General features: G+C 35.8%; 1 protein-coding gene across 1 annotated transcript in view; it reads left to right on the forward strand.

The window, feature by feature from the left end:
* The window catches only part of LOC114327520 (rotatin), a 247,415-nt gene that overhangs the window by 86,967 nt on the left and 135,575 nt on the right, over nucleotides 1-24,873 (forward strand). Inside the window, exon 14 of the mRNA XM_050643983.1 lies at nucleotides 23,370-23,643. Within this exon, the coding sequence (XP_050499940.1) occupies nucleotides 23,370-23,643 (274 nt within the window). The remainder of the gene's footprint in view (nucleotides 1-23,369; nucleotides 23,644-24,873) is intronic.

The following is a 24,873-nucleotide window of genomic DNA, read 5'->3' on the forward strand; positions in this document are numbered from 1 at the left end:
TGTTCAGATACAACTTTGGACAAGTGTTTACCCATCGTTCGGTTCATCCTCTCGACCATTCCATCTGATTGAGGATGCAGGGGTGTTGTTCTGGTCTTATTGGCACCAATCAATTTACAAACGTTTTGGAAAAGAGCTGACTCAAAGTTTCGCCCTTGGTCGGAGTGGATCTCCAAGGGAACACCAAATCGGCTGAAGAATTCTTTAACAAGTACCTCTGCAACGGTAGCAGCTTCTTGATTCGGTAATGCATAGGCCTCGGTCCATTTCGTAAAATAGTCCATGGCTACCAGAATGTATTTATTTCCAGCATCGGTTTCTGGAAATGGACCTGCAATGTCGATTGCTACTCTTTCCATAGGACTTCCAACATTGTACTGTCTCATGGGTGCTCTCTTTTTACCAACTGGACCATTACCGGATGCACACAGTTCACATTTCCGGCACCATCTTCTTACATCATCTTTACAGTTCACCCAATAGAACCGTTCTCGAACCTTTTGCAGAGTCTTCGTAATACCAAAGTGTCCACCTGATGTACCGTCATGCAACTGACGCAATACTTCTGACACTTTACTTTTAGGTACAATCAACTGAAGCTTAGATTCTGTACCATCATCGTTCTCAAAGGTTCTGTACAGAAGATCATCTTTTAGTATCAGGCAATTCCATTGGCTCCAGTAGGCCTTGACTTCCGGACTACATGCACTAATGTTTTGCCAACTAGGTCTCTCACCTCGACGCATCCAATCCAATACTCTTTTTATACATGGATCGTCTTCTTGGGCTTCTTGTAACTGTTGTGGCTGCCATTGCTCATTAACGACGGTGGTTCGTCTCACGGGGCAAAATCGTTCCTCTAATTTGGCACAGTGATTACAATTTGCACTGCATGGTCGTCTCGAAAGGGCATCAGCATTTGAATGAACTCTTCCGGCCCTGTGTTCTATCTCATAATCATATTCTTGAAGTCGTTCTAACCATCTTGCCATCTGGCCCTCTGGATTACGGAATTGTATGAGCCATTTTAGAGCAGCGTGATCTGTTCGAAGAAGGAACTTTCTGCCGTACAAGTATTTATGGAAATGTTCGCAAGCCTTCACTACACCCAGCAGTTCTCTTCTGGTAACGCAATAGTTTCTTTCTGGTTTCGACAGGACTTTGCTGAAATAAGCGATGACTTTTTCCTGTCCATCCTGGATTTGTGAGAGAACAGCTCCTATGGCACTGTTGCTAGCATCGGTATCCAAAACAAATTTTCCTGCCTGTCCCGGGTAGCTTAATATCGGTGCACTGATCAGAGCCCTTTGTAGTTGTTCGAAAGCTTTTTGACACTCCTCACTCCATGTATATTCTTTGCCCTCCTCCGTCAACTTTGTTAGGGGCTTGGAGATATTGGCAAATCCTTTGACAAATCGTCGGTAATATGTACATAGGCCAAGGAAACTTCTAATTTCATGTTTATCTTTTGGTACTGGCCAATCTTTAATTGCATCAATCTTTTCAGGATCAGCTGTTACACCATTACTCGATACAATATGTCCTAAGTACTTAACTTCTCGTCGAAACATGTGACATTTCTTCGGACTTAACTTCAAGTTCGCTGCCCTCAATCGTTGAAAGACGTCTATTAGATTCTTGGCATGTTCATCAAAGGACCTTCCAACCACAATTACATCATCCAAGTAAACCAGGCATGTTTTCCATGTTAGACCTCTTAAAACTGCCTCCATTAATCTTTCAAATGTGGCAGGGGCATTACATAAACCAAACGGCATAGCCGTAAACTGCCAAAGCCCTGATCCTATCGAAAATGCGGTTTTCTCCCGATCGGCTGGCTCCATGTCTACTTGCCAATATCCACTTTTTAAATCGAGTGTGGAAAACCAACGAGAACCGGAGAGAGTATCCAATGTATCGTCTATTCTGGGCAAAGGATAACTATCTTTTTTTGTTACCGCATTGAGCTGGCGGTAGTCGATACAAAAACGCGTTGAACCATCTTTCTTCTTTACCAGAACTACTGGTGATGTCCATGGACTGTTCGATGGTTCAATTACCCCTTGTTTGTCCATATCCTTGATAATCTCTTCGGCTTCATCTCTTTTCGCAAATGGAAGTCGTCTAGGCCGTTGTCTGATTGGCTGAGCGTCTCCGGTATTTATTTTATGCGTTACTATGCTTGTTTTTCCCTTATCCTTCGTGTCAATAGCAAAAACATCTTGATACTCTATCAGCATAGATGTCACTTTTTCCGTTCGTTCATGATCAAGATCTTGGCATCTTTCAATGATCATCTCAACAAGCTCCTTTGGATACTTCGCCTTCGATGATTTCTCATTGGTATTCACAGAGCAAATTGAAGCCACGGGAACACACTGCCCGATCAAAGCTCCTCTACTTAACTTGATAGCAGTTTCCCTTAAATTCATAACTCTTACAGGGATCGCATCTCGAACTTTTACCAAAGTTTTCGCCGTTAGGAACTCGACATTATCCACATCTTCGACCATCCTTAAACTTCCCTCTCGGCAGTGTCCATCAAGCATGGTCATCAGAATTTTCTCACTATTACCGGGTATGGTTACGTCGCATGTAGTAAGTAAGCGGATGACATCTTCTTTGTCGTCGTGAAAGGGCAACTCTTCACCATTGATCTTGAGAACTCCATTTTGAACATCCAATATTGCCCCCACTTTCCTTAGTACGTCCATCCCCAATATGAATTCGTCGGAGATCTCGGCAATTAATACTTGATGTTCAACTGTGGTCTGGCCAATGGATACTGACATATTAGCCTCGCCATATGTATTAATTAGCTCACCAGTCGCTGTTCTAAGCTTTACTGTTGCAGGTGATAATTTATTATGGTCTCGTACTACATCTGGACGTGCGATAGTTCTCGTTGCACCTGTATCCACCAAAAATGATCTACATCTATTACTGATACGACCTTCGATGTATAAGTTGTGGATTCCACCGGAGGACGTAAGGTTGACAGTTACTATGGGGGCTCTAGTTCTCGAGGTCGGCAGTTGCCCCTTGGTGTCGACCCGCTCTAGTTTTCCGACGGCTGTACGATCTTCTTACAATTACGACGAATGTGGCCTACGTCTCCACAATTCCAACATCTAGGCTCGCGTCTCTTTGGCATCTGATTACTTAATACTCTCCGTATAATTTCCTCCAGACGTTCATCGTTGTGTTAGTCACTTTCTTCAATGGTTCTTACTCTATGGCCTCGTGAAGTTTGACTAGCCGTTTCGTGTTCCAATGCAATAGCAAGTGCTTCATCTAAAACTTTCGGTCTTGCTAGTCGTAAAGCTTTCTGTAGTTCATTATCTTTCAGCCCATTGACGAAGGTATCTACTGCAATTTCTTCTAAAACGCTGTCTGGCACCTCTGGATAAGCCAACCGCACCACACGAGCCACATCTGCTTCAAATTCTTGCAGATTCTCACTTGCTCGTTGACTTCTACTTCGCAGTTGTGCTTTGTATACTTGTTGTAGATGGGCATCTCCATAGCGTTTTTCTAGACGAGTGAACAAGGTCTGGTAACAATTTTCTTGACCCTTGGGAATTGACCTTAATATATCTGCAGCATCACCTCGTAAAGCAGCAGTCAAGGAAACAGCCTTTTCTTGTTCGGTCCAATGATTGGCGGTCGCAATAGCTTCAAATTGTTTAAGGTATATGGACCAAGAGGACTTTCCATCAAATGGTGGTAATTTGAATCTCATATTATGCGACATTTCTTCTCTCGGTAGTTCATCTTTCACTACAGGATCTAAAGCTACTGCATGAACTGACGGTTGCACTTTTGTATCGGTTATCATGCTCTCTAATTCTTTGATCTTCTCTTCTACGGCCAAAACTACTGCATTAACTGAAGGTAACACTTTCGTATTGGTTACCATAGTCTCTAGTTGTTTGATCTTATCTTCTAACATTTCTTTACTGTCGTCTACGCTTTTCTGTATCTTATCGAATGTTCTAGAAACCTCTTCAAATTTCTCGTCGTTCTGTCTACAAACGTCTTTAATTACTTGAGAAACACTTTCAAATTTCTCGTTGCTCTGTCTACAAACTTCTTTAATTACTTGAGAAGTCTCGTCAAATTTTTTAGCAACGTTCTCGAATTTCTCGTCGCTTTTTCTACTAACTTCTTCAAGTTTCTCGTTGTTCTTTATAGAAGTTTCATCGATCTTTTGAGAAATGGTTTCGAATTTCTCATTGTTTTGACTACATACGTCTTTAATTATTTGAGAAGTCTCATCGAATCTTTTAGCAACATTTTCGAATTTATCGTCGCTTTTTCTACAAGTTTCATTGATCGTTTCAGAAACAGTTTTTAATTTCGATAAGATTACTTGTTCTGCTGACTGGAAGTGGAACGTCTCTGGGTCATCTCCGTTCTTCGTGAGGACATCCTTGAGTCGTGCTTGTAGGACTATCTTGCACCCACTGCTGTCTAATTCGTACTCTTCTAATTGTTCACGGAGCTGTTTTATGGTCAGTTCTTGTAGCAACATCTTTGGTCGGCACACACGTACTTTTCAAAATGTCTAAGTCTTTCCGAATACCGAACAATCAACGCACTTCAATTATTCCCGACGAATAAAGTTCAAAAGTCTTTCCGAATACCGAACAATTAACGCACTCCGATTATTCCCGACGAATAAAGTTCAAAAGTCTTTTTTTTCACTTTTCATTTATTTACACTCCACACCGTTAACACCACTGTAGCGGTTATTTACTGTAATTACTTCTAATTACAATAAAACTAGCGGTTCGTAATTTATATACGACTTTATTTTTTATTTATACAAGTTTACTTTACAAACTTTAGCTTAAGACTAACTCTATTTACAAATATGTCCTATTTATATATGCGATACAGATATTCCAGAAATATCTATATATCTCCAGCTATGTCCATGTGACCGCTTGCACGTCATCGGCGCTGCATCGGCGTATCTCGAAACATCGATAGTGTTCTGTCTGTCCCGAGACGGGAGCTGGTATACGAGGGTAGGTCAATAATTATTTTGTTACAATACGGTTGTAAGTGATGAAATTGGGTACATTTATTTAGTAGAATATTCAATTAGTAGTACAAAAACAAAACCAAATTCCTAATTACTATTCTTAATTTTTAAATTCTTAATTTTTGGCTGCAATACACAATTGGCACTCTTTGAAATTAGGATCATTACTAAATTATGTAAAACTGACAATAGATCCTTTTTATTGGAATAATTATTAGACTTGTCTTATAATAGTTTTGGCAGATTATCGGAGAATAGGCCATTTTTGGGAAAAGTTATTTACCAGCAATTTTATTGTTGGAATCGAATCTTATGATTGTATATATTAATAATATAGGTATGAAAAGTCCGCAGATAGTGTGCTACTTTCTTTATAAACAAAATGGCGCCCGAAAATCGTGTTTTTTTAAATTTTTGCTATATAACTCCAAAGATTTTAACTTTACACCAAAAACACCAAAAAAAAAATTCACCGTAATTAAATTTTGCATAGAGACGTGTTTTTCCCGATTTACTTCGACGAAAAATTTCCCCGGAAAATGCGGGTTTTTCCAACAAAATCTTTAATTTTCAACTAAAATTTTAGATAAGTAATTGTTTATCAATAATTAAATAACTTGGGAACATAAAAGCTCTTCTCGTATAGATTTAAATTCCAGAAGCCGATGAAAATTGAATGAACAATTTAGCAACAATTGAATTGTTAATTAAAAATTTACGGTCGCTATTATAACCACAATAATTATAATACGTAAAAATAACGATGATTTTTTATAAAAAGACACTGTACCTGTCTAATGTACTTTACAGAATTGAAATTGAGCTATTTAGGAGGCCTCAAGAATATTTTAAAATTATAAACAATTTTTTGGCTTATCAACAAATAGAATATCTCAGGAAATATTAAATTAAATTAAGTAATGAAAACGGTATTGGAAAAAACGGCAAGATGCTTCTTTTAAAAGAAAAAACGTTTAATTGTGGTAAGTGGTTTCTGAGATACAACCGGTCAAAGTTGACCGACATTTACAGCAAAGATATAAACAATAGGATAATAATTTTTGAACCATCACCTTTTTATTTTTGTTATCTTTCTCCACAGCAATTTTCATATCTTTAAAATACTCATAACATATATTATTATAATAAAAACTATCGATATTACGAGTGAAAATTGCCAAAAATAGCAAAATTTCAATAAAAAATTAGGTTGAAGAAAATGTAATCTCAAAGTTTAAAATCGGTATACGTTAAAAAAATGCATTTTCTCGGCTTCCCATAAAGCAATTTTCTTCATTCTTTTTTTGTTCCCAAGTAACTCGAGTAGAGCCATCTAACTAACGTATTATTAAATGTCAAAGTTGCTTTTGTTTTATTATAATAAATTAATTTATTTATTATAACAAAATTTTTTGTATTATACCGTTCTTAGGCGTCAACGCCCTTCGGTAGGGATCTATGGGGGAGTATCACCGAGCCGCAAGCCCTTATCCCTTGCCGTACTGCTCCCTCATAGGTCGATCAGATGCCCGCATATTCCAGTCTAAGCGCCAGATTCACATTTAGAATTTTATACTGGCGCGTTAGCCTTTTTGTTTTTCCGATGGCCTGGGCTGGGCTTGAACTCACATACCTCAAGGCGAAGTGAAGTGTGGGTCAGCCGCTAGTCGCACTGAGCTATCCGATACAAAAATAATACGATAATAAAATACAATTACAAAAATTTTTAATTTGTTTAAATAATTATACAGCTTTGAAATGAGAATATTTGTATTTTTAACGTTAAAAGGTACACGTGTAGTAAGTTTATCTAAAAAAAGTCTACAACTGGAAAAAATATGTAGTTTCGTTTTCTTATACATAAATTAATCTATTATAACAAAACAAAAGCAAGTTTAACGTTTAATAATACGTTAGTTAGATGGCTCTACTCGAGTTACTTGGGAACAAAAAAAGAATGAAGAAAATTGCTTCATGGGAAGCCGAGAAAATGAATTTTTTTAACGTATACCGATTTTGAACTTTGAACTTACATTTTCTTCAACCTAATTTTTGATTGAAATTTTGCTATTTTTGGCAATTTTCACTCGTAATATCGATAGTTTTTATGTTATATTTCAAAGATATGAAAATTGGTGTGGAGAAAGAGAACAAAAATAAAAAGGTGATGTTCGAAAATTATGATCCTATTGTTTACATATTTGCCGTAAATGCCGGTCAACTTTGACCGGTTGTATCTCAGGAACCACTTACCACAATTAAACGTTTTTTCTTTTAAAAGAAGCGTCCTGTCGCTTTTTTTTCAATACCCTTTTTATGATTTAATTTAATTTAATATTTCCCGAGATATTCTTTTTGTTTATAACTCAAAAAGTTGTTTATAATTTTAAAATATTCCTGAGGCCGCTTAAATAGTCCAATTTCAATTATGTAAAGTACATTAGTTAGATACAGTGTCTTTTTATAAAAAAAATCATATTTATTTTTAAGTATCATAATTATTGTGGTTATTATAGCTACCGTAAATTTTTAATTAACAATTCAGTTGGTTCTAAACTGTTCATTCAATTTCCATGGGCTTATGGAATTTAAATCTATACGCGAAGAGCTTTTATGTTCCCTAGTTATTTAATTATTGATAAATAATTACTTATCTAAAATTTTAGTTGAAAATTAAAGATTTTGTTTGAAAAACCCGCATTTTCCGGGGAAAATTTTCGACGAAGTAAATCAGGAAAAACACGTCTCTATGCAGAATTTAATTACGGTGAATTTTTATTTGGGTTTTTTTGGAGTAAAGTTAAAATCTTTGGAGTTATAGAGCAAAAATTGAAAAAAACACGAGTGCCATTTTGTTTATAAAAAAATTAGCACACTATATGCGGACTTTGCATACCTATATTATTAATACATACAATAATAAGATTCGATTCCAGCAATAAAATTGCTGGTAAATAACTTTTCCCAAAAATGGCCTATTCTCCGATAATCAGCCCAGACTAGTAAGCCAACAACATAAGCGGCTTGTTCTGGACATCGCAGTAAAAAAGCGAAACTAAACAAAAATATCGGAGAGGACCACAAAAAATCAAGTGGTGGATGCTAAAAGATGAGAAAGAAGGTCTGCTCAGGAGAAGAATAGTAGAAAAAATATATTAGAACATGAAAGGAAGCCCTAATACAATTTGGAGAAAAATGGCCAGTTGTATTAGAGAGACTGCTATTGAAATACTTGTGAAAACGTCAGGAAAAAGTTTGAGGATAAAGAGACTTGGTGGTGGTCAAACGAAGTACAAGGAAAAATAAAAGAGAAGAGAAAATTATATAAAAAGTATCAAGAAACCAGATCCGACACAGATCTTCAAAACTATATGGTGGCGAAAAAGGAAGCGAAAGTAGCAGTAGCAAAAGCCAAAGCAGAAGCGTATTCAAACCTATACGATCAACTTGATACCAGGGAAGGCGAAACGAAGATATATAAAATAGCCAAACAGAGAGCAAAGAAAGCAAAAGGTTTTAATCGGATTAAGTGTATCCGAGATGAAAATAACAAAATACTAGTTCACGAAAGGGATGTCAAAAAGAGATGGAGAAAGTACTTTGACAGCTTATTAAATGAAGAATTTGACAGACAGCCTGTAGAGTCAACGGAGACAGTAGCAGCAATGGTCACCAAAATAACAAACGAGGAAGTGGCTCAAGCGCTTCAAAAAATAAAGAAAGGAAAAGCGGTAGGACCAGATGATATTCCTGGAGAAGTATGGAGAGCATTGGGAGAGACAGGAACAAGGTGGCTAGCAGGCCTATTTAATAGAATTATGGAAGTTGGACAAATGCCACACGAATGGAGAAGCAGTATACTGGTACCTGTTTACAAAAACAAGGGAGATATACAACAATGTACAAACTACAGGGCTATAAAACTGCTTAGCCACACCATGAAAATATGGGAAAGAGTAATTGATAGACGGATACGTGAAGAGACCGAAATATCCGAGAATCAATTTGGCTTTATGCAGGGCAGATCAACAACAGATGCAATTTTCATTATAAGGCAGTTGATGGAAAAATACAGGAGTAAAGAAACAAACGCTCATATGGTATTCATTGATCTTGAGAAAGCATATGATAGAGTTCCTCGAGAGATTCTGTGGTGGGCACTTAATAAGAAAGGAGTCCCTGGTGAATATGTAAAGATTGTGAGGGATATGTATGAGGGAGTAACGACTAGTGTTAGGAATGTGTGGGAGAGACTGATAAATTTCATGTGAAAGTAGGATTGCACCAAGGCTCTGTGCTTAGTCCGTATTTATTCTTATTAGTTTTGGACCAGATAACAGCGAAACTACAGGGTAACATTCCATGGTGCTTAATGTATGCTGATGATGTCGTGTTAGTAGGAAATAGTGAAAGAGACTTAGAACAAAAACTGGAACAGTGGAGGCAAGCTCTGGAGAAAAAAGGTTTAAAACTTAGTAGGACAAAAACAGAGTATTTTGAAATGTTCATTTAAAGATGGAGTTACTACAAATAAAATGGTATCTTTGGATGGTGAACTGATTGTAAAAAGCAATAGTTTTAAGTACCTGGGATCGGTATTACAGAGTAATGGAGAAATAGATGAAGATGCATGCAGTAGAATTAGGGCTAGATGGATGAAGTGGAAAGAAGCGAGTGATGTGTTGTGTGACAGAAAAATTCCAATGAAGCTGAAGGGAAAATTCTATAAAACAGCCATAGGACCGGCTATGATGTACGGAACTGAATGTTGAGCAGTGAAAAAGAAAGAGGAACAACGAATGCATGTCACGGAAATGAGAATGCTTAGATGGATGAGTGGAGTGACAAAGAATGATAAAATTAGAAATAAGTATATTAGGGGAAGTCTAGGTGTGGCACCAATTGATGCCAAAATAAGAGAGCATAGGTTAAGATGGTCATGTTCAACGCCGAGACGTTAATCACCCAATACGAAGAATAGCTGAAGTGCATATTCCTGGAAGGAGTAGGAGAGGAAGGCCAAAGAAGACCTGGGGGGAGACGATAAGGCAGGACATGTTGGTAAAGGGGATTAACATTGATATGACCCAAGATAGAATTGTGTGGAGAAATGCAATTAGGGAAGCCGACCCCGCATAGGGATAAGGCAAAGAGAGTGATGATGATAATGGTCGTTTTATTTTTCACTTAATTAGAAATTGTGACATTTTTAACTATTTATTCATTTATTTAATCAATTAAGCCCATTTTTACCTTTCGGTGTTGGGCTGTTTACATCTAGTTCAATACCTACATTTCAATACATTTTAATAATTATAAAATACTTATTTTTAACAATACAAGTTTACTGAATATAAAGTACTGATTTGACAAATCTTTCTGTCCATATATTTTAGTGTTGTGGTGCTTCTTTGATATTTCTTTTCCATGCTGTTCTATTTTGCGCTAATTGTTTTACCATACTCCATTGCAGTCCTCTCTTCTCTGCTTCCTGTCTAACTTGTTCTTCCCATCTCATTCTTGGGCGGCCTACTTTGTTTTTGCCTTGTACCCTTACTTCATATACTTTTTTTGGTATTCTTGTGTCGTTCATTCTATGGATGTGGCCTAGCTATCCTAATTGTCGTTCCCCTATAATTGTCTCTATGGGTTTTAACTTTAGAGCATAAGTTATTGTTTCGTTTCTTATTTTGTCTCTTCTTGTGATCCCTTCTATTTTTCTGAGGAATCTCATCTCCGTAGCTTTGATTTTTCTCTTGTTGTTCTTTGTTAGCGTCCACGACTCACTCCCATAGACGACTGATGGCCTTACCACTTTTTGGTACACTTGTGTTTTTACTTCTTTGGGTATCTCTTTCTTTCCAAAGAACGTATTTCTTAGTGTATTATAAATTTTCCCTGCTTTTCCTATTTTATTGTTTATTTCTTTGTCTATTTTACCATCTTCCTCAATAATTGTACCTAAGTAGTTTTAGCTATTTACTTGTTCTAACACTTGTCCTTCTACCTTAATTTTTATCACTTTTTTTGTAGTTGTCATAACTATTGTTTTACTTTTATCGGTGTTTATTTCCATGTTCATTTTTCTTAGTTCTTTTATATAAACGTTTATTATTTGTTGCAGTTTCTCTTCCGTATCAGCTAACAGCACCATATCTGCAAATAGTTATTCTTGTATTTGTACATTGTTTATTTTCCATTTTCCTAATATCATGTCTTTAGTTTTCTCCTTGCATTGCTTTGTTGCGTCATCAAGTACCATTGAGAAGAGTAATGAACCTAGTACGTAGCCTTGTTTTAGTCCTATCTTTGCCTGAAATTCATCAGATTCTTGATTATGAGTCCTTATTTTTATTTTATTATTTTTTTATAAGACTTTTATGATGTCTATCATATCCTTTTCTATTCCATTTGTTTTCAAACATTTCCATATATCTTCCCTTCTTATTCTATCAAAAGCTTTTTTCAAATCAATAAAGCATATATGTATCTCTTTGCCTTCCATTAATAGTTTTTCTACCCCTATAATTTTCGCAATTTCTTACGTCTCCTTTCTTAAACAGTGGTACTATTATATCTGTTTTCCAATCTGATGGTATTTCCTTTACTGTGATTATTTCATTAAGTAGTTCTTGGAATTTTTCTTTTGAATTTTCACTCATGTACTTTAACATTTCAGCTGTGATTTCATCTTGGCCTGGAGATTTTCCAATTTTAATTTGTCAATGGCTTCCTCAATTTTCTCTTTTGTTATTTGTTGCATTTCCTCTCTATTTTCTATCATGTTTTCCTCGCTTTCTTGTTGATATTGTTTCCATTCTGTTAGCTCTTCAAAGTACTGCTTCCATCTTTGCATTATTTCTCTTTCTGTAGTTAATATATTTCCTTCTTTATCTCTTATATTTCTTAATCTAGGTGTTTTCTTTTGTCTTATCTGTTTCAATGTATATATATATATATATATATATATATATATATATATATATATATATATATATATATATATTGATGTGATCTTGATTATTGATATGAGATAATATTCTTATATGTTACTTAATTTAATCAATGTATTAATACTAATCCAATTAATTAACCAGATCACATATCAATATGTTTTCAATCTCAGGGCGAATTATAAATTAATTACTTACTTCCGTGGCTTCTAAATATTTCTTAATGGTTCCTAATCGGGATAGAAAAGAAAAGAGTAAAAAAAATACACATATGGGTTACAATTATAATCAAAATATTTTTTATTTTATTTAAAAGGCAATCAATGCTTAATATTTGCTATTTCTTATTATTCTTAAACATAACATTTACAAATGGGAATCTTATTTCCTTTTGGTTTTCAATTGAAAGTTTTTATTAACATTTAACTATTAGGAGTTATTAGGAACAACTCTATTTAAGTTTGATGAAGCTTTTCTGATATTATTGATTATGTTATTCAATTTTTTTATGTGGAATTTAATACGAAAAACCCATACATTCATGTCCAAACAAATGAGACTGACCTTTTCCTGGTGAACTGAAAATGTCCTCACACAAGACCCTTTCCTGCTATCCTTGGCTGCGATCAAACCTCGTCCTGGCTTCCAGTGATGTTCTCCTTTGAAAAACTAGCTCGAATAGCTCTCGTTCCTGCTTTTGTCGTGATGCTGTGTTCTACCTTTTTCGAAACTGCTATCATCTACCGGGACACTCTGGGCTCAAGGAGGTTCTTTTACTCTCGACCTGGCCTACTTCTCGTTCCACGATAGATACTCCACACTCACGGAACTACACCGGCTTTCTCACTCCTCGAACACTACCGTCTACTACTCGACTTCACTTCTCGACAGCTCAAAACATTCTGCTCTCACTTTGTCATCCATTCCCCTACTTTCTAAATATCCCTTCCAGATTCACAAATCAATCTTCCACCACCAACTCTCATTCGTAATATTCCTCAAAACCAATTTTTAATCTTTCTAAATATGCTTAATGGATTTCAAAAGAAAATATTTAATTCCCATTCTAAAATACTTTCTAACTATTTACAAATTTTAATGACCTATTCTCTCTTTCAAATGAGTCTTATTTAGCATAGGCTAATGATCGAAACCTTCCGCGAAAAACGATAATGAACTATCATCTATTTCACTGAGTTTTATTTAGCATAGGCTAATGATCGACCTTCCGAGAAGAACGATAATGGTACGCGTCATTCACTTTGTTTATCTAAGCACATTGTTCCGAGTTTCGTACGCTTATTCTAATCACTTCTTAAAATTAAATATAACAATTTGTTGTATACAGGTTGTTCTAAATTTATATGCCCGAGGTTGAGAAAATTAAAAATATTTTATATTAAAGTGAATTTTGTTTATAATTATCAAATTTTAATTTTTATATCAAATAGAAATATAACAAATCCCCGCCTTGTATTCGATAAAATTTATCTGCATTTTTAAATAAATTTTCTCGAGGCAAAACCAACTCCCTGTATATTTCCTTACTTTAATCTACGTCTTATATCCTAACTTACTATCTACTTCATGTAATTCTGTCTTTTATTCGTGATATTTGTATACATCGTGAATATTATAAATTCCTCGGATCTTTTCCGAGTTCCTGTGCCTCAACTCATAACTATTTATCCCATTTTCATTATTCACGATGTACGGGCCTTCGAAAACAGGCATCAACTTTGCGCAAATGCCGCCAGGAAGATTTGATACTCGTAATGCCCTCACGAGTACTTTTTCACCCTTTTGGAAAGTCACTGGTCTTCTTTTTCTATTTTGTTCCTGTCTTTGGATATATTTTTCGTTGCTTCGCCGTAATCTTCTCTGTACGGTTTCAATCACCTGTTGATATTCTTTTGGCTCTTGGTCTTCCCATGGCCTTATCGGCAATACACCCTTCATGATGTATTCTGGGGTCTCTTTTGTTACTGTGCTCGGAATTGTATTTAGATACCTTTCTATTTCCGCCATTTTCCTGTCCCAGTGGCGATGTTGACCATCTGTTGCAATGCGAAGAAATTTCGTCACTTCCTGTATGAATCGTTCCGAAGGATTACTCTGTGGATGCCTGATGCTGACAAAATTTGTCTCTATTCCTCGTTCTCGAAGTTGTCCCTTGAAACGATCATTTCGGAAATACGTTGCATTGTCCAGTAGGATCTTTTTTGGTGTTCCTACTATGGCTATAAAATTGTCGATTTTTCTTAATATTTCCTCCCCCTTTGTGGTGCGGCAACTATATAATTTTACGTATTTTGAAAACACATCCACCATTACCAGAATATGTTTGTTCCTTTTAGTGGTCATAATTAGATCGCTTAACATATCTATTGCTACAATGTCTAGTTTGTTTCGGGCTTCAATATTTTTGGCAACATTTTCGTTTTTGAAATTCCGACTCTTATATTTTTGACATACATCGCACTTCTGGGTAATTTCCTTTGCAATGCGGTAATCCTGTCGGCTGATGTAATTTTCCCTAAAAACGAGCCAAACTTTTCTGCTACCGATATGCCCATTGTCCTCATGTAATTTCTTTATTATCTTTTCGGCCAATGTCTGTGTCACTAAATATAGTTCCTTTCCGTCTATTCTCTTAAAATATATGTCATTTTCTACTTCCGCTCTTCTTTTCTCTCTTTCCTCTAGGTCTTCTTGGTTTGTCCTTATCTCATTTAACGAATATATCCCTTCTTCTTGTATTAATCTATTTAGTCCCACCTGTAGAGTAATTGTTTCCTTTTTTCCCGTGTCCTCATCCCGTGTTAGAGCGTCGGCTATTATGTTGTCTTTTCCTTTTATATATCGGAACTCAAAATCATACTCCTGTAATAATAGAATACCTCTATGTATTCTATTATTTACTAATCTATTCTTCATGATATGTACTAAAGCTGCATGGTCTGTTTCGATTGTGAATTTTGCTCCCAATAAGTAAAACCTCAATTTGTTTACGCAATATAGTACACTGGCAAACTCCAATTCTGTAACACTATATTTTCTCTCATGTGTTTTAGTCACTCGCGATATAAAACATATCGGCACTTCTTGGTCGTTTTGTATTTGAGACAGAACTCCTGCAAATTTTTGTATGGACGCATCAGTTCGGAGTATAAAAGGTAAATTGTAAATGGGGTGGTATATTTTCGTTCCTTTTGCGAATTCTCGTTTTAATGTTTCGAAAGCTTCCTCCTGTTCTTCTTTCCAATTCCATTTTATTCCTTTTTTAAGCAACTTTATCAGAGGGATTTCCTTTTGGCTCAAATCGGGAATCAGTTTTTTAAAATAATTAATCGTGCCAAGAAAACCTCTCAATGTTTTCAAATTCGTTGGTCTTGGGTATTCATCTATGAGCTTGACTCTGTCTTCGGATAATCTTACTGTTTTGGTGTCCAATTGAAAACCCAAATAAATGACTTCTTTTTGAAAAAATTGACATTTTTCAATGTTTAATTTCAATCCCGCTGTGTCCAATTCTTCCAGAATTATTTCTATGTGTTTCAGATGACTCTGAGTATCTTGTGAAAAAATTATAAATCATCGATATAATGAACTATGAAATCTTCGTGGCGATTCAAAATGGTATGTAGAGCTCGGACGAGTGCAGCACAAGCACTCTGTAATCCAAACGGCACTACCTTAAACCGGTAGACAATACCATCAATAGAAAAAGCGGTGTAGTTTCTACACTTTTCAGCTAACGGTATCAACCAAAAACTGTGTTTTAAGTCAATTTTCGAAAATATGTGTGACCCGGTGATTCTTCCAAAAATGGCCTCGATGTTTAGAGGTGATTCATATTGTGATACAGTGTGCTGGTTGATATTCCTGGCATCTAAACATAATCTCAATTCTCCACTGCTTTTCTTTACTATCACAATCGGGTTAACATACGGTGAATCACATCTTTCGATGATTTGATCTTCCAACATTTTATTTATTTCTTCTTTCACCTCTTGTCGATACTTGTATGGAATCGGGTAAGTCTTTGATCGAAAATTTCCCAAGTTTTTCACCTCAAATGAATGTTCGTACTTTTTAGCCACTCTGTTTTCCTCATTGATCAAATTTTCGTAGTTTCTTAACATCAACCGCAATTCTTTTTCTTTCCCTTCTCCACATATCAATTTTCTGTCTTTTTTCTCAGATTCTTCACACATGTTTACCGTGCATTCTGCATCCTCGTTTGCATATACCTCCTCTTCAAATACCACTGTTTCAATCATATTCTTTTCATTTTCATTTTTTAGCTTTATTTCTTCTTCTCCTGAGCCCGTCTCTTCTTTTGAGGAATCCCAGGTTTCCTTTGTTTCTGATACTCTCAAATTTTCTTCTTCTGGGCTCAACTCTTCTTTTGAGGAGCCACAGGTTTCATTTTCTTTTATCTTTTTCTGACCTCTTCTCCTTTTTTTTCTTTGTCCTTGCTTCGCTGCCAAATTCATTTCCACTGTTTGTTCTTTACCTGATTCGTCCGTATTTTGTTTCTCATGTTCCTTGTCCTGTTCTTTTTCTTTTTCTTCTGTTAGTTTCATCGTTTTTTTTGTGTTTCATCCATTTTTTGATCCACTTTATCCATTTTCTTTGATGTTTCTTCCTGATTTTTATTCATTGTCCTTTTTGCTTCATCCATTGCTTGTTTTGTTTCTCTTTGATTGTCATCCAGTTTTTGTGACTGGAGTTGCATCAGTTGTAATAGTTTATCTATTCCTGATAATTCTTGCTGTTCTGATGCCATGATTGTCGTGTCTAAAATATCTTCTTGGTCTGAATGTTCTTTTTGTTTTTTGTTATCCTTGCTTTGGCTTCTTGTCACAGACATTTGTTTTCAAGAAGTATTATCCCCGCCAAATATGAAATTTTACTAGTATGTTACCAATACGACTTTTTTTTTTACCCAAATATTATAAATTGTCAATAAATATATCAAATGTAAATATCGTAAAAATAAAATATTAAATCAGTTATGTAAAATTTGTACCTAAAGAGATCTAAAATTTTATGTTATCAAATGTAAGTATCTCACTTTTTACCACAGGCATATAAATTTTCAAATACCGGCTTTACTCTTTCTATCCTTCAAATTTGCCACTAGAAATACTTTACAATGCTTTCCACGTTGGACGACAGTTGATGTGATCTTGATTATTGATATGAGATAATATTCTTATATGTTACGTAATTTAATCAATGTATTAATACTAATCCAATTAATTAACCAGATCACATATCAATATGTTTTCAATCTCAGGGCGAATTATAAATTAATTACTTACTTCCGTGGCTTCTAAATATTTCTTAATGGTTCCTAATCGGGATAGAAAAGAAAAGAGTAAAAAAAAATACACATATGGGTTACAATTATAATCAAAATATTTTTTATTTTATTTAAAAGGCAATCAATGCTTAATATTTGCTATTTCTTATTATTCTTAAACATAACATTTACAAATGGGAATCTTATTTCCTTTTGGTTTTCAATTGAAAGTTTTTATTAACATTTAACTATTAGGAGTTATTAGGAACAACTCTATTTAAGTTTGATGAAGCTTTTCTGATATTATTGATTATGTTATTCAATTTTTTTATGTGGAATTTAATACGAAAAACCCATACATTCATGTCCAAACAAATGAGACTGACCTTTTCCTGGTGACCTGAAAATGTCCTCACACAAGACCCTTTCCTGCTATCCTTGGCTGCGATCAAACCTCGTCCTGGCTTCCAGTGATGTTCTCCTTTGAAAAACTAGCTCGAATAGCTCTCGTTCCTGCTTTTGTCGTGATGCTGTGTTCTACCTTTTTCGAAACTGCTATCATCTACCGGGACACTCTGGGCTCAAGGAGGTTCTTTTACTCTCGACCTGGCCTACTTCTCGTTCCACGATAGATACTCCACACTCACGGAACTACACCGGCTTTCTCACTCCTCGAACACTACCGTCTACTACTCGACTTCACTTCTCGACAGCTCAAAACATTCTGCTCTCACTTTGTCATCCATTCCCCTACTTTCTAAATATCCCTTCCAGATTCACAAATCAATCTTCCACCACCAACTCTCATTCGTAATATTCCTCAAAACCAATTTTTAATCTTTCTAAATATGCTTAATGGATTTCAAAAGAAAATATTTAATTCCCATTCTAAAATACTTTCTAACTATTTACAAATTTTAATGACCTATTCTCTCTTTCAAATGAGTCTTATTTAGCATAGGCTAATGATCGAAACCTTCCGCGAAAAACGATAATGAACTATCATCTATTTCACTGAGTTTTATTTAGCATAGGCTAATGATCGACCTTCCGAGAAGAACGATAATGGTACGCGTCATTCACTTTGTTTATCTAAGCACATTGTTCCGAGTTTCGTACGCTTATTCTAATCACTTCTTAAAATTAAATATAACAATTTGTTGTATACAGGTTGTTCTAAATTTATATGCCCGAGGTTGAGAAAATTAAAAATATTTTATATTAAAGTGAATTTTGTTTATAATTATCAAATTTTAATTTTTATATCAAATAGAAATATAACAATATATAATGTTCTTGAACTCCTAAGTGGAGCATAGAGCTTCAGTGAAAACGCGCCATCGGGTTCTATTTTGCGCTAGGGCCTTCACCTCATTCCAAGACTTTCCTTGACTTCTTATCTCGTCCATGATGGATCTTCTCCAAGTTTGTGCTGGGCGACCTCTTTTTCTTTTTCCTTGGGGATTCCACTCTAGGGCAGTTTTTGCTATACTGGAACTATCTTTTCGGAGTGTGTGACCTATCCACCCCCACTTTCTGGACTTTATTTCATTTTCTACCCTATTTTGTTGGGTCAGGTGTAGCAGATCTTCGTTTCTGATGGTGTTTGGCCAGAAAATACGCACAATTCTTCGTAGACATTTGTTAACAAAGACCTGCAATTTGTCTGTAAGGGATTTTGTCACTTTCCAGGTTTCACATCCATAGAGTAGAACAGATATAACATTTGACTGGAATATTCGGATCTTTGTCCTTGTAGTATATTCCCCAGACCTCCAAACAGGGTTAAGCATGCTGAATGCTTGTTGAGCTTTTCGTATCCTCATACGAATATCGTTTTCTGTACCTCCGCTTTCTGTTATGACACTTCCAAGATACGTGAAGTTTTCCACATTTTCAATCTGCATGTTGTCAATATTAAATAGCGTGTTGTTCCTTGCGTTTATTCTCATGGATTTGGTTTTACTAATATTGATTTTTAAACCTATTTTATTGGCCTCGGTGGATAGTGTTTCCAATTGGTCGGCCACATCCTGGAACCATTGTCCTAACAGGCAGATATCGTCGGCGTATTCCAGATCACTTAGGCGTGTGGTTAATGTTCATCGTATCCCTTTTGTGTCGAAGTCTAGTTTGGAGAGAACATAGTCTAGAGCTATGTTAAACAGAAACGGAGAAAGCACACATCCCTGTCTGACTCCAGTAAGTACGTCAAATTCGTCACTGTTGATCCCATTGTGTGTCACGCTGCACGTCGCCTCAGTGTACAGTGACTTTATAATCGAAATTATTTTATGTGGAATGTTTCTTAGCTCTAAAATTTTCCATATAGCAGCATGAGATAGGCTGTCAAAGGCACGTTCGAAATCAACAAAAACCATGTATAGAGGTGTGTTCCATTCAACCGATTGTTCCATTATTACCCTCACAGTATTAATGTGATCTATGCAGGAAGATTCTGGTCTAAAACCTGCTTGATTTGCTCGAAATTCAACCTTGTTTGTTAATCTTTTATGTAAGATGGTCGTAAAAATTTTATTTATGACGGTAAGCAAGGTTATTCCTCTCCAATTTTTGCACAGTGTGAGGTTGCCCTTTTTTGGAAGCTTAATAATGTTACCTTTTTTCCAGCCCGCTGGAATGCGGTTTGTTTCCCACACCTCTCGGACTATGGGGAGCAAAAGTTCAGCGGTTAGATGCGGGTCAGTTTTAAGTAGTTCGGCAGCAATGTTATCGATTCCCGGGGACCTGTTATTTCTCAGAGATTTGATAGCTGTTATTATCTCTGTTTTGGAAGGGGACTCGCAAGATATATGCAAGTCTATATTCTGAGGGTGTTAGCATCTCCTGAAAGTGCTCTTTCCATCTCTCTACTTGGTCATCCGTTGTAGTAAGTAATTCGCCTGTCTTGGATCTTACAATGTTCGAACAGTTAGGCCCATTTTTTGTTAATCGTCTAGTAATTTGGTACAGCTCTCTAGTCCTGTTTTGTTGTGCAGCTGTTTCTGCTTGTTTTGCCAGTTCTTCAGCCCACCTTCTTTTGTCTCTTCTTGCATTTCTTTTAACTGCTTTATTTAGTGTTTTATATTCTTGTTGTCGGTTCGTTCTTTCTTCTACAGTTCTTGCTTGCAAGATATCTTTTTTTCGTTGTTTTCTTTCCTCGATAAGATTCCAAGTTTCATCTGATATCCATTCCTTTCTATCTTTCTCTTTTTTACCCAGTTTATCTTCAGCTATTTCTGTCAGAATATTTGCCAAGTCTTCCCAGCTATTTACTTCACGTTCTCTTGTTTTTACTTGAAGCTCCTCCCTAAACATTTGTTTTCCTGGGAGCGTTTTTAATTTGTTTAGATTATATGTGGGTCTGTTGGTGTTTCCTGTGGTTTTGTTTTTTGCCATCTTGATTTTAATGGTACCAATTAACAGATGGTGGTCACTTGCGATGTCTGCTCCTCTTTTATTTCGTACATCAAGAAGGGATGATCTCCATCTTTTTGATATGGCGATGTGGTCTATTTGATTTTCTCTTGTATGACCAGGTGCAGTCCATGTTACCGTGTGAATATCTTTATGTGGGAAGATGGTTCCACCAATAACTAAACGATGATTGGAGCAAAAATTTGTAAAGCGCTCTCCATTTTCATTCATCACTCCCAGGCCATGTTTGCCCATTACGGTTTCTAAATTAATATTGTCTTCTCCAACTTTAGCGTTCATATCGCCCATCACTATTAAGATATCGCCTTTGTTTACTTGTTGGGTCGTTTGTTCTAGTTGTTCGTAGAAAATGTCTTTATCTTCGTGGAGAGATGTGTTCGTAGGAGCATAGCACTGAATAACTGTTATCTTACGGTATCTGGTATAAAATCTGGCAGTCATAATTCTGTCGTTAATGGGTTTCCATGAAATGAGGCTTTTTTTGGCTTGTTTACTGAGTAGAAGACCCACTCCGCTCTCGTGACTTCCATTTTCTTTACCACTATATAATAGAAGTTCTCCTGTTTGGGTATGATGTTCACCATTGCCCAACCATCTTACTTCCGATAGACCAACAAAGCTCAATTTATATCTGTTTAATTCTTTTACTGCTTGAGCCAGTTTAGAAATCTCATACAGAGTTTTAACATTCCAGCAACCAAATCGTGTCCGTGTTTTCGGTGATGCCAAAGTCGTCAACATTTGATCCGTCCGGTTTGTTTCTACCAAAGTTTCAGTAATAATATAAAATTTAAGATGGGTAGGTTATTGGCCTTCCGCACCCGAGTCTGGTGCCGGGGCTGCCGACTGTAGCTTCCAGACAAGCCTCAGGGGGTAATGGTCCTGGAGGTGGCAACGACATTTCCTTCGTGCGAGTGCGTGTTTCTTATAGGAGTGCGTGTCAGGTTTGGACGTTCTGAACGTAGTTTGATAGGTTGCGCGACATATACATGCCCCGCTTCCCCCACGCCCAGACGGCCCTTGCCATTCACCCACGGACAAAAGGACTCCAATCTCACGCGGGGTGAGTTGGAGGTGGGTATCGGGGTTTGGTCGTTGAGGGTTAGGTGTCGACAGGATTTCAAGGAAGAGGACAGCGGAATGCTGCTCATATTAGTCGCCTTTTACGATCAAGTCAGGAGATACTGTGGGTGAATTCTACTAGGGCGGCCCGCATCCCACACGGGGTTCTGTTTCAATGTACCATAGAACAATTTCTGGATATTAAAATAGTTTTCATTCATTTTGTGTCAAATCTTCCCAGGACTTCCTTTTTGCCGTTTTAATTTCTTGTTTAATGTCGTTTCTGGCCATTTTGTATTTTTCGTAATCGTCCTCCGATTTGGTTTTTAGATACTTTTTCCAAACTTTTTTCTTTTCTTTCACTTTGCGTTGTATTTCTGCTGTCCACCATTTACTTTTCTTCGAATATATGTTTATGATTTTAGTTGTTCCGCATACTTCTTTTGCTGTTTTCAATATGATTTCTTTAAATTGCTTCTATTAATTTTCTATTCCTGTGTTAATTGCCTTTATAATCTCGAACTGTTTGGTTGACTTCTTCTGGTATTCCTCTTTACTATCTATTTCTCTTAATTTGTAGCTTTTTATTTTTTCTTTAGTTATCTTCTTTCTTTTTTCTGTTGTTATGTGTGTGTACCCTTAGTTCCATTATAAGCAAGTAATGGTCACTGTTTATTTCAGCCTCTATTTTTACCTTTACGTCTTTTATCATCTTTAAGTCTTATATTATTAACATAATTAGTTGAAGGGACCACCTAGTTAGTTCAACTCTTTTATGACATCCAAGAAGACTGATTCGCAGTAGATTTATCTTCAAATACGGTGATGGGAAAAGTTCTGAGAAATTTTGGGGTAGGTAGAGAGAGGAGAAATGCAATATTCCCTCATTCCAAAAGAAATCAGGCGAACACACTTAAAATGGTGAAGAGACCCAGAAAGAACTTTTCAGGGTGCACTTACATGAGTCTAAAACAAAACTGATACCACTAGTGATTGATAGCAGACTGGACTGGATACCGTGGGTACGTTCGGATGACCTCAGCGGCTGGACAGCATTTAGACGACACCGCTGGAAGTTCTCTATTGCTACTGGATACAATCACTAAGCCGTTTGTGCTTAAATTTTGCCGCTGACGTCGTCCAAACGCACCCCATGACTTATGGTTTTAGCGAAAACTGGCGTGTGGCAAAAGTAGTGGTAAACCAGAACAAAATCATTTGAGTCAAATATATCGCCGAATCCGGACCAGATTTATCCAATACTTCTGTACAACAAATTATATAAATTTATAAATGATACTACAAGCTAGCTTAGAGCTGTGGTACATACCATTGAAATGTATATGTAGTATTTTCTAGTCGATACTAGTTGCTCGTTTTCCATAATCAGTTATCTAAAATTAATTTTTTTTTAATTTTTGATTTTTGAAGTTTTTTCGAAATTGTATTTTTGATAATTAATATTGATAATGCTGTTTCTAATAATATCTGCTTTTTTGGGATATGTATTTAGCGGTGGTAGCATTTAATTTCATCAACTAATATACATTTGCAGATTCTATTACCTCCGATAGATGGTGCCTAAGTTCTATACAAATTCAATGGAATGCCGAAGTTTTTGGAGGTTTTGATAAACTTATTCACTGGGATGAAATTAATTATGAGAACCATTCAATGTATAACTTTGTAGATATACTGAAGCTCAATGATTATGATCTACAATGTATAAAGAATTCATCTATTGATCACTGCGTAAAACATTATTTGAAATCAATACAGAACGCCACCTCTCATGATGTTGTTTTGGAATCAATTGATAACTTAACATTGTAAGTATGCTTTTTTATTTTAGGGAAAACAGAGGAAGAAAATTTGTCAATTATTACTTCTGTTTTACAGCGTGCAAATAAACAAATAATCACGAAATATGTAAAGACATTTAATAATTTTAATGTCTTCAAATTGAGGCATTGGCACAGTTGGATAATTCCAACCAAGTCAGTTACAATATATGTATAATAAGTGTAAATGAAATTGAGAGAAAAACAAGTGGCATTTAGATCAGGAAGACAAATAAATGACAACATATATATTAGGAACCTAATGGAAAGAATCATAGACAGCAGCATCATAGGCAGCATAAGAGCAGCTTTTGACAGGATAGAAATACAAATTATAGGAGAATGCTTGAGGAAATTGAATGTACCAAATACATTGATGAAAATTATAGAAAGTACTTACAAAGCGATAAAAGGAAGAATACAAATAGCAGGGGAAAAATCGGAAGAATTTAATAGGAAGAGAGGTATTAAACAAAGAGGTAGTATTAGCCCTTTGTTATTCGTAATCGTGATGAACTAATTAATAAGAAATATTAAATTAAGAACCAACCAACTACAGACAATAATAAGACACCATAGATTATAAGTGGTAACAATAGAGTCCATAATGTACGTGAACGACATACTACTAATAGCAGATTCCAAGAACAAAATGCAGAAACTAATAGACATATAGGTAGGGTAAATAGAAGCACTAAAAATTGACAAATCAGATAAGGAAGATAATGAAATAAAGATAAAATGACAAAACTCAGAACTTAAAATAGTTGCATCTTAAGAATACCTGGTAAGTATCATTTCTAACCACGGAAAAATAGACTGGGAAATAACAAATAGAGCAAAGAAATCAAGCAAGTTCTACTATGCGTTAGCTCCAATACTGGGAAAAAGAGAACTTACAAGAGAGACAAAAATAAAAATATATAACACAATAGTGATGCCGATCGTGCCGTATGCAAGTGAAAAATGAACAATTCTGGAAAAACATAAGAGCAGGATAAATGCAATGGAGATGAGACATTTAAGAAGGATAGTTGGAAAGACAAAATGGGATAGATAGATAAATGGACTGATATGGTCATTTGATGAGGAAGCAACCCAACAGAATTACAAGAAAAGTCCACGAAACAAAGAACATCGTAAAAAGAAAAAAACAGACCAAGAAAAAATGGATACAGCAAGTAGCAGAGGCGGAAAAAGTTAAAGAAAAATCACTCG

This window comes from Diabrotica virgifera, chromosome 2, assembly GCF_917563875.1.
Source record: "Diabrotica virgifera virgifera chromosome 2, PGI_DIABVI_V3a".
Lineage (NCBI taxonomy): Eukaryota > Metazoa > Arthropoda > Insecta > Coleoptera > Chrysomelidae > Diabrotica > Diabrotica virgifera.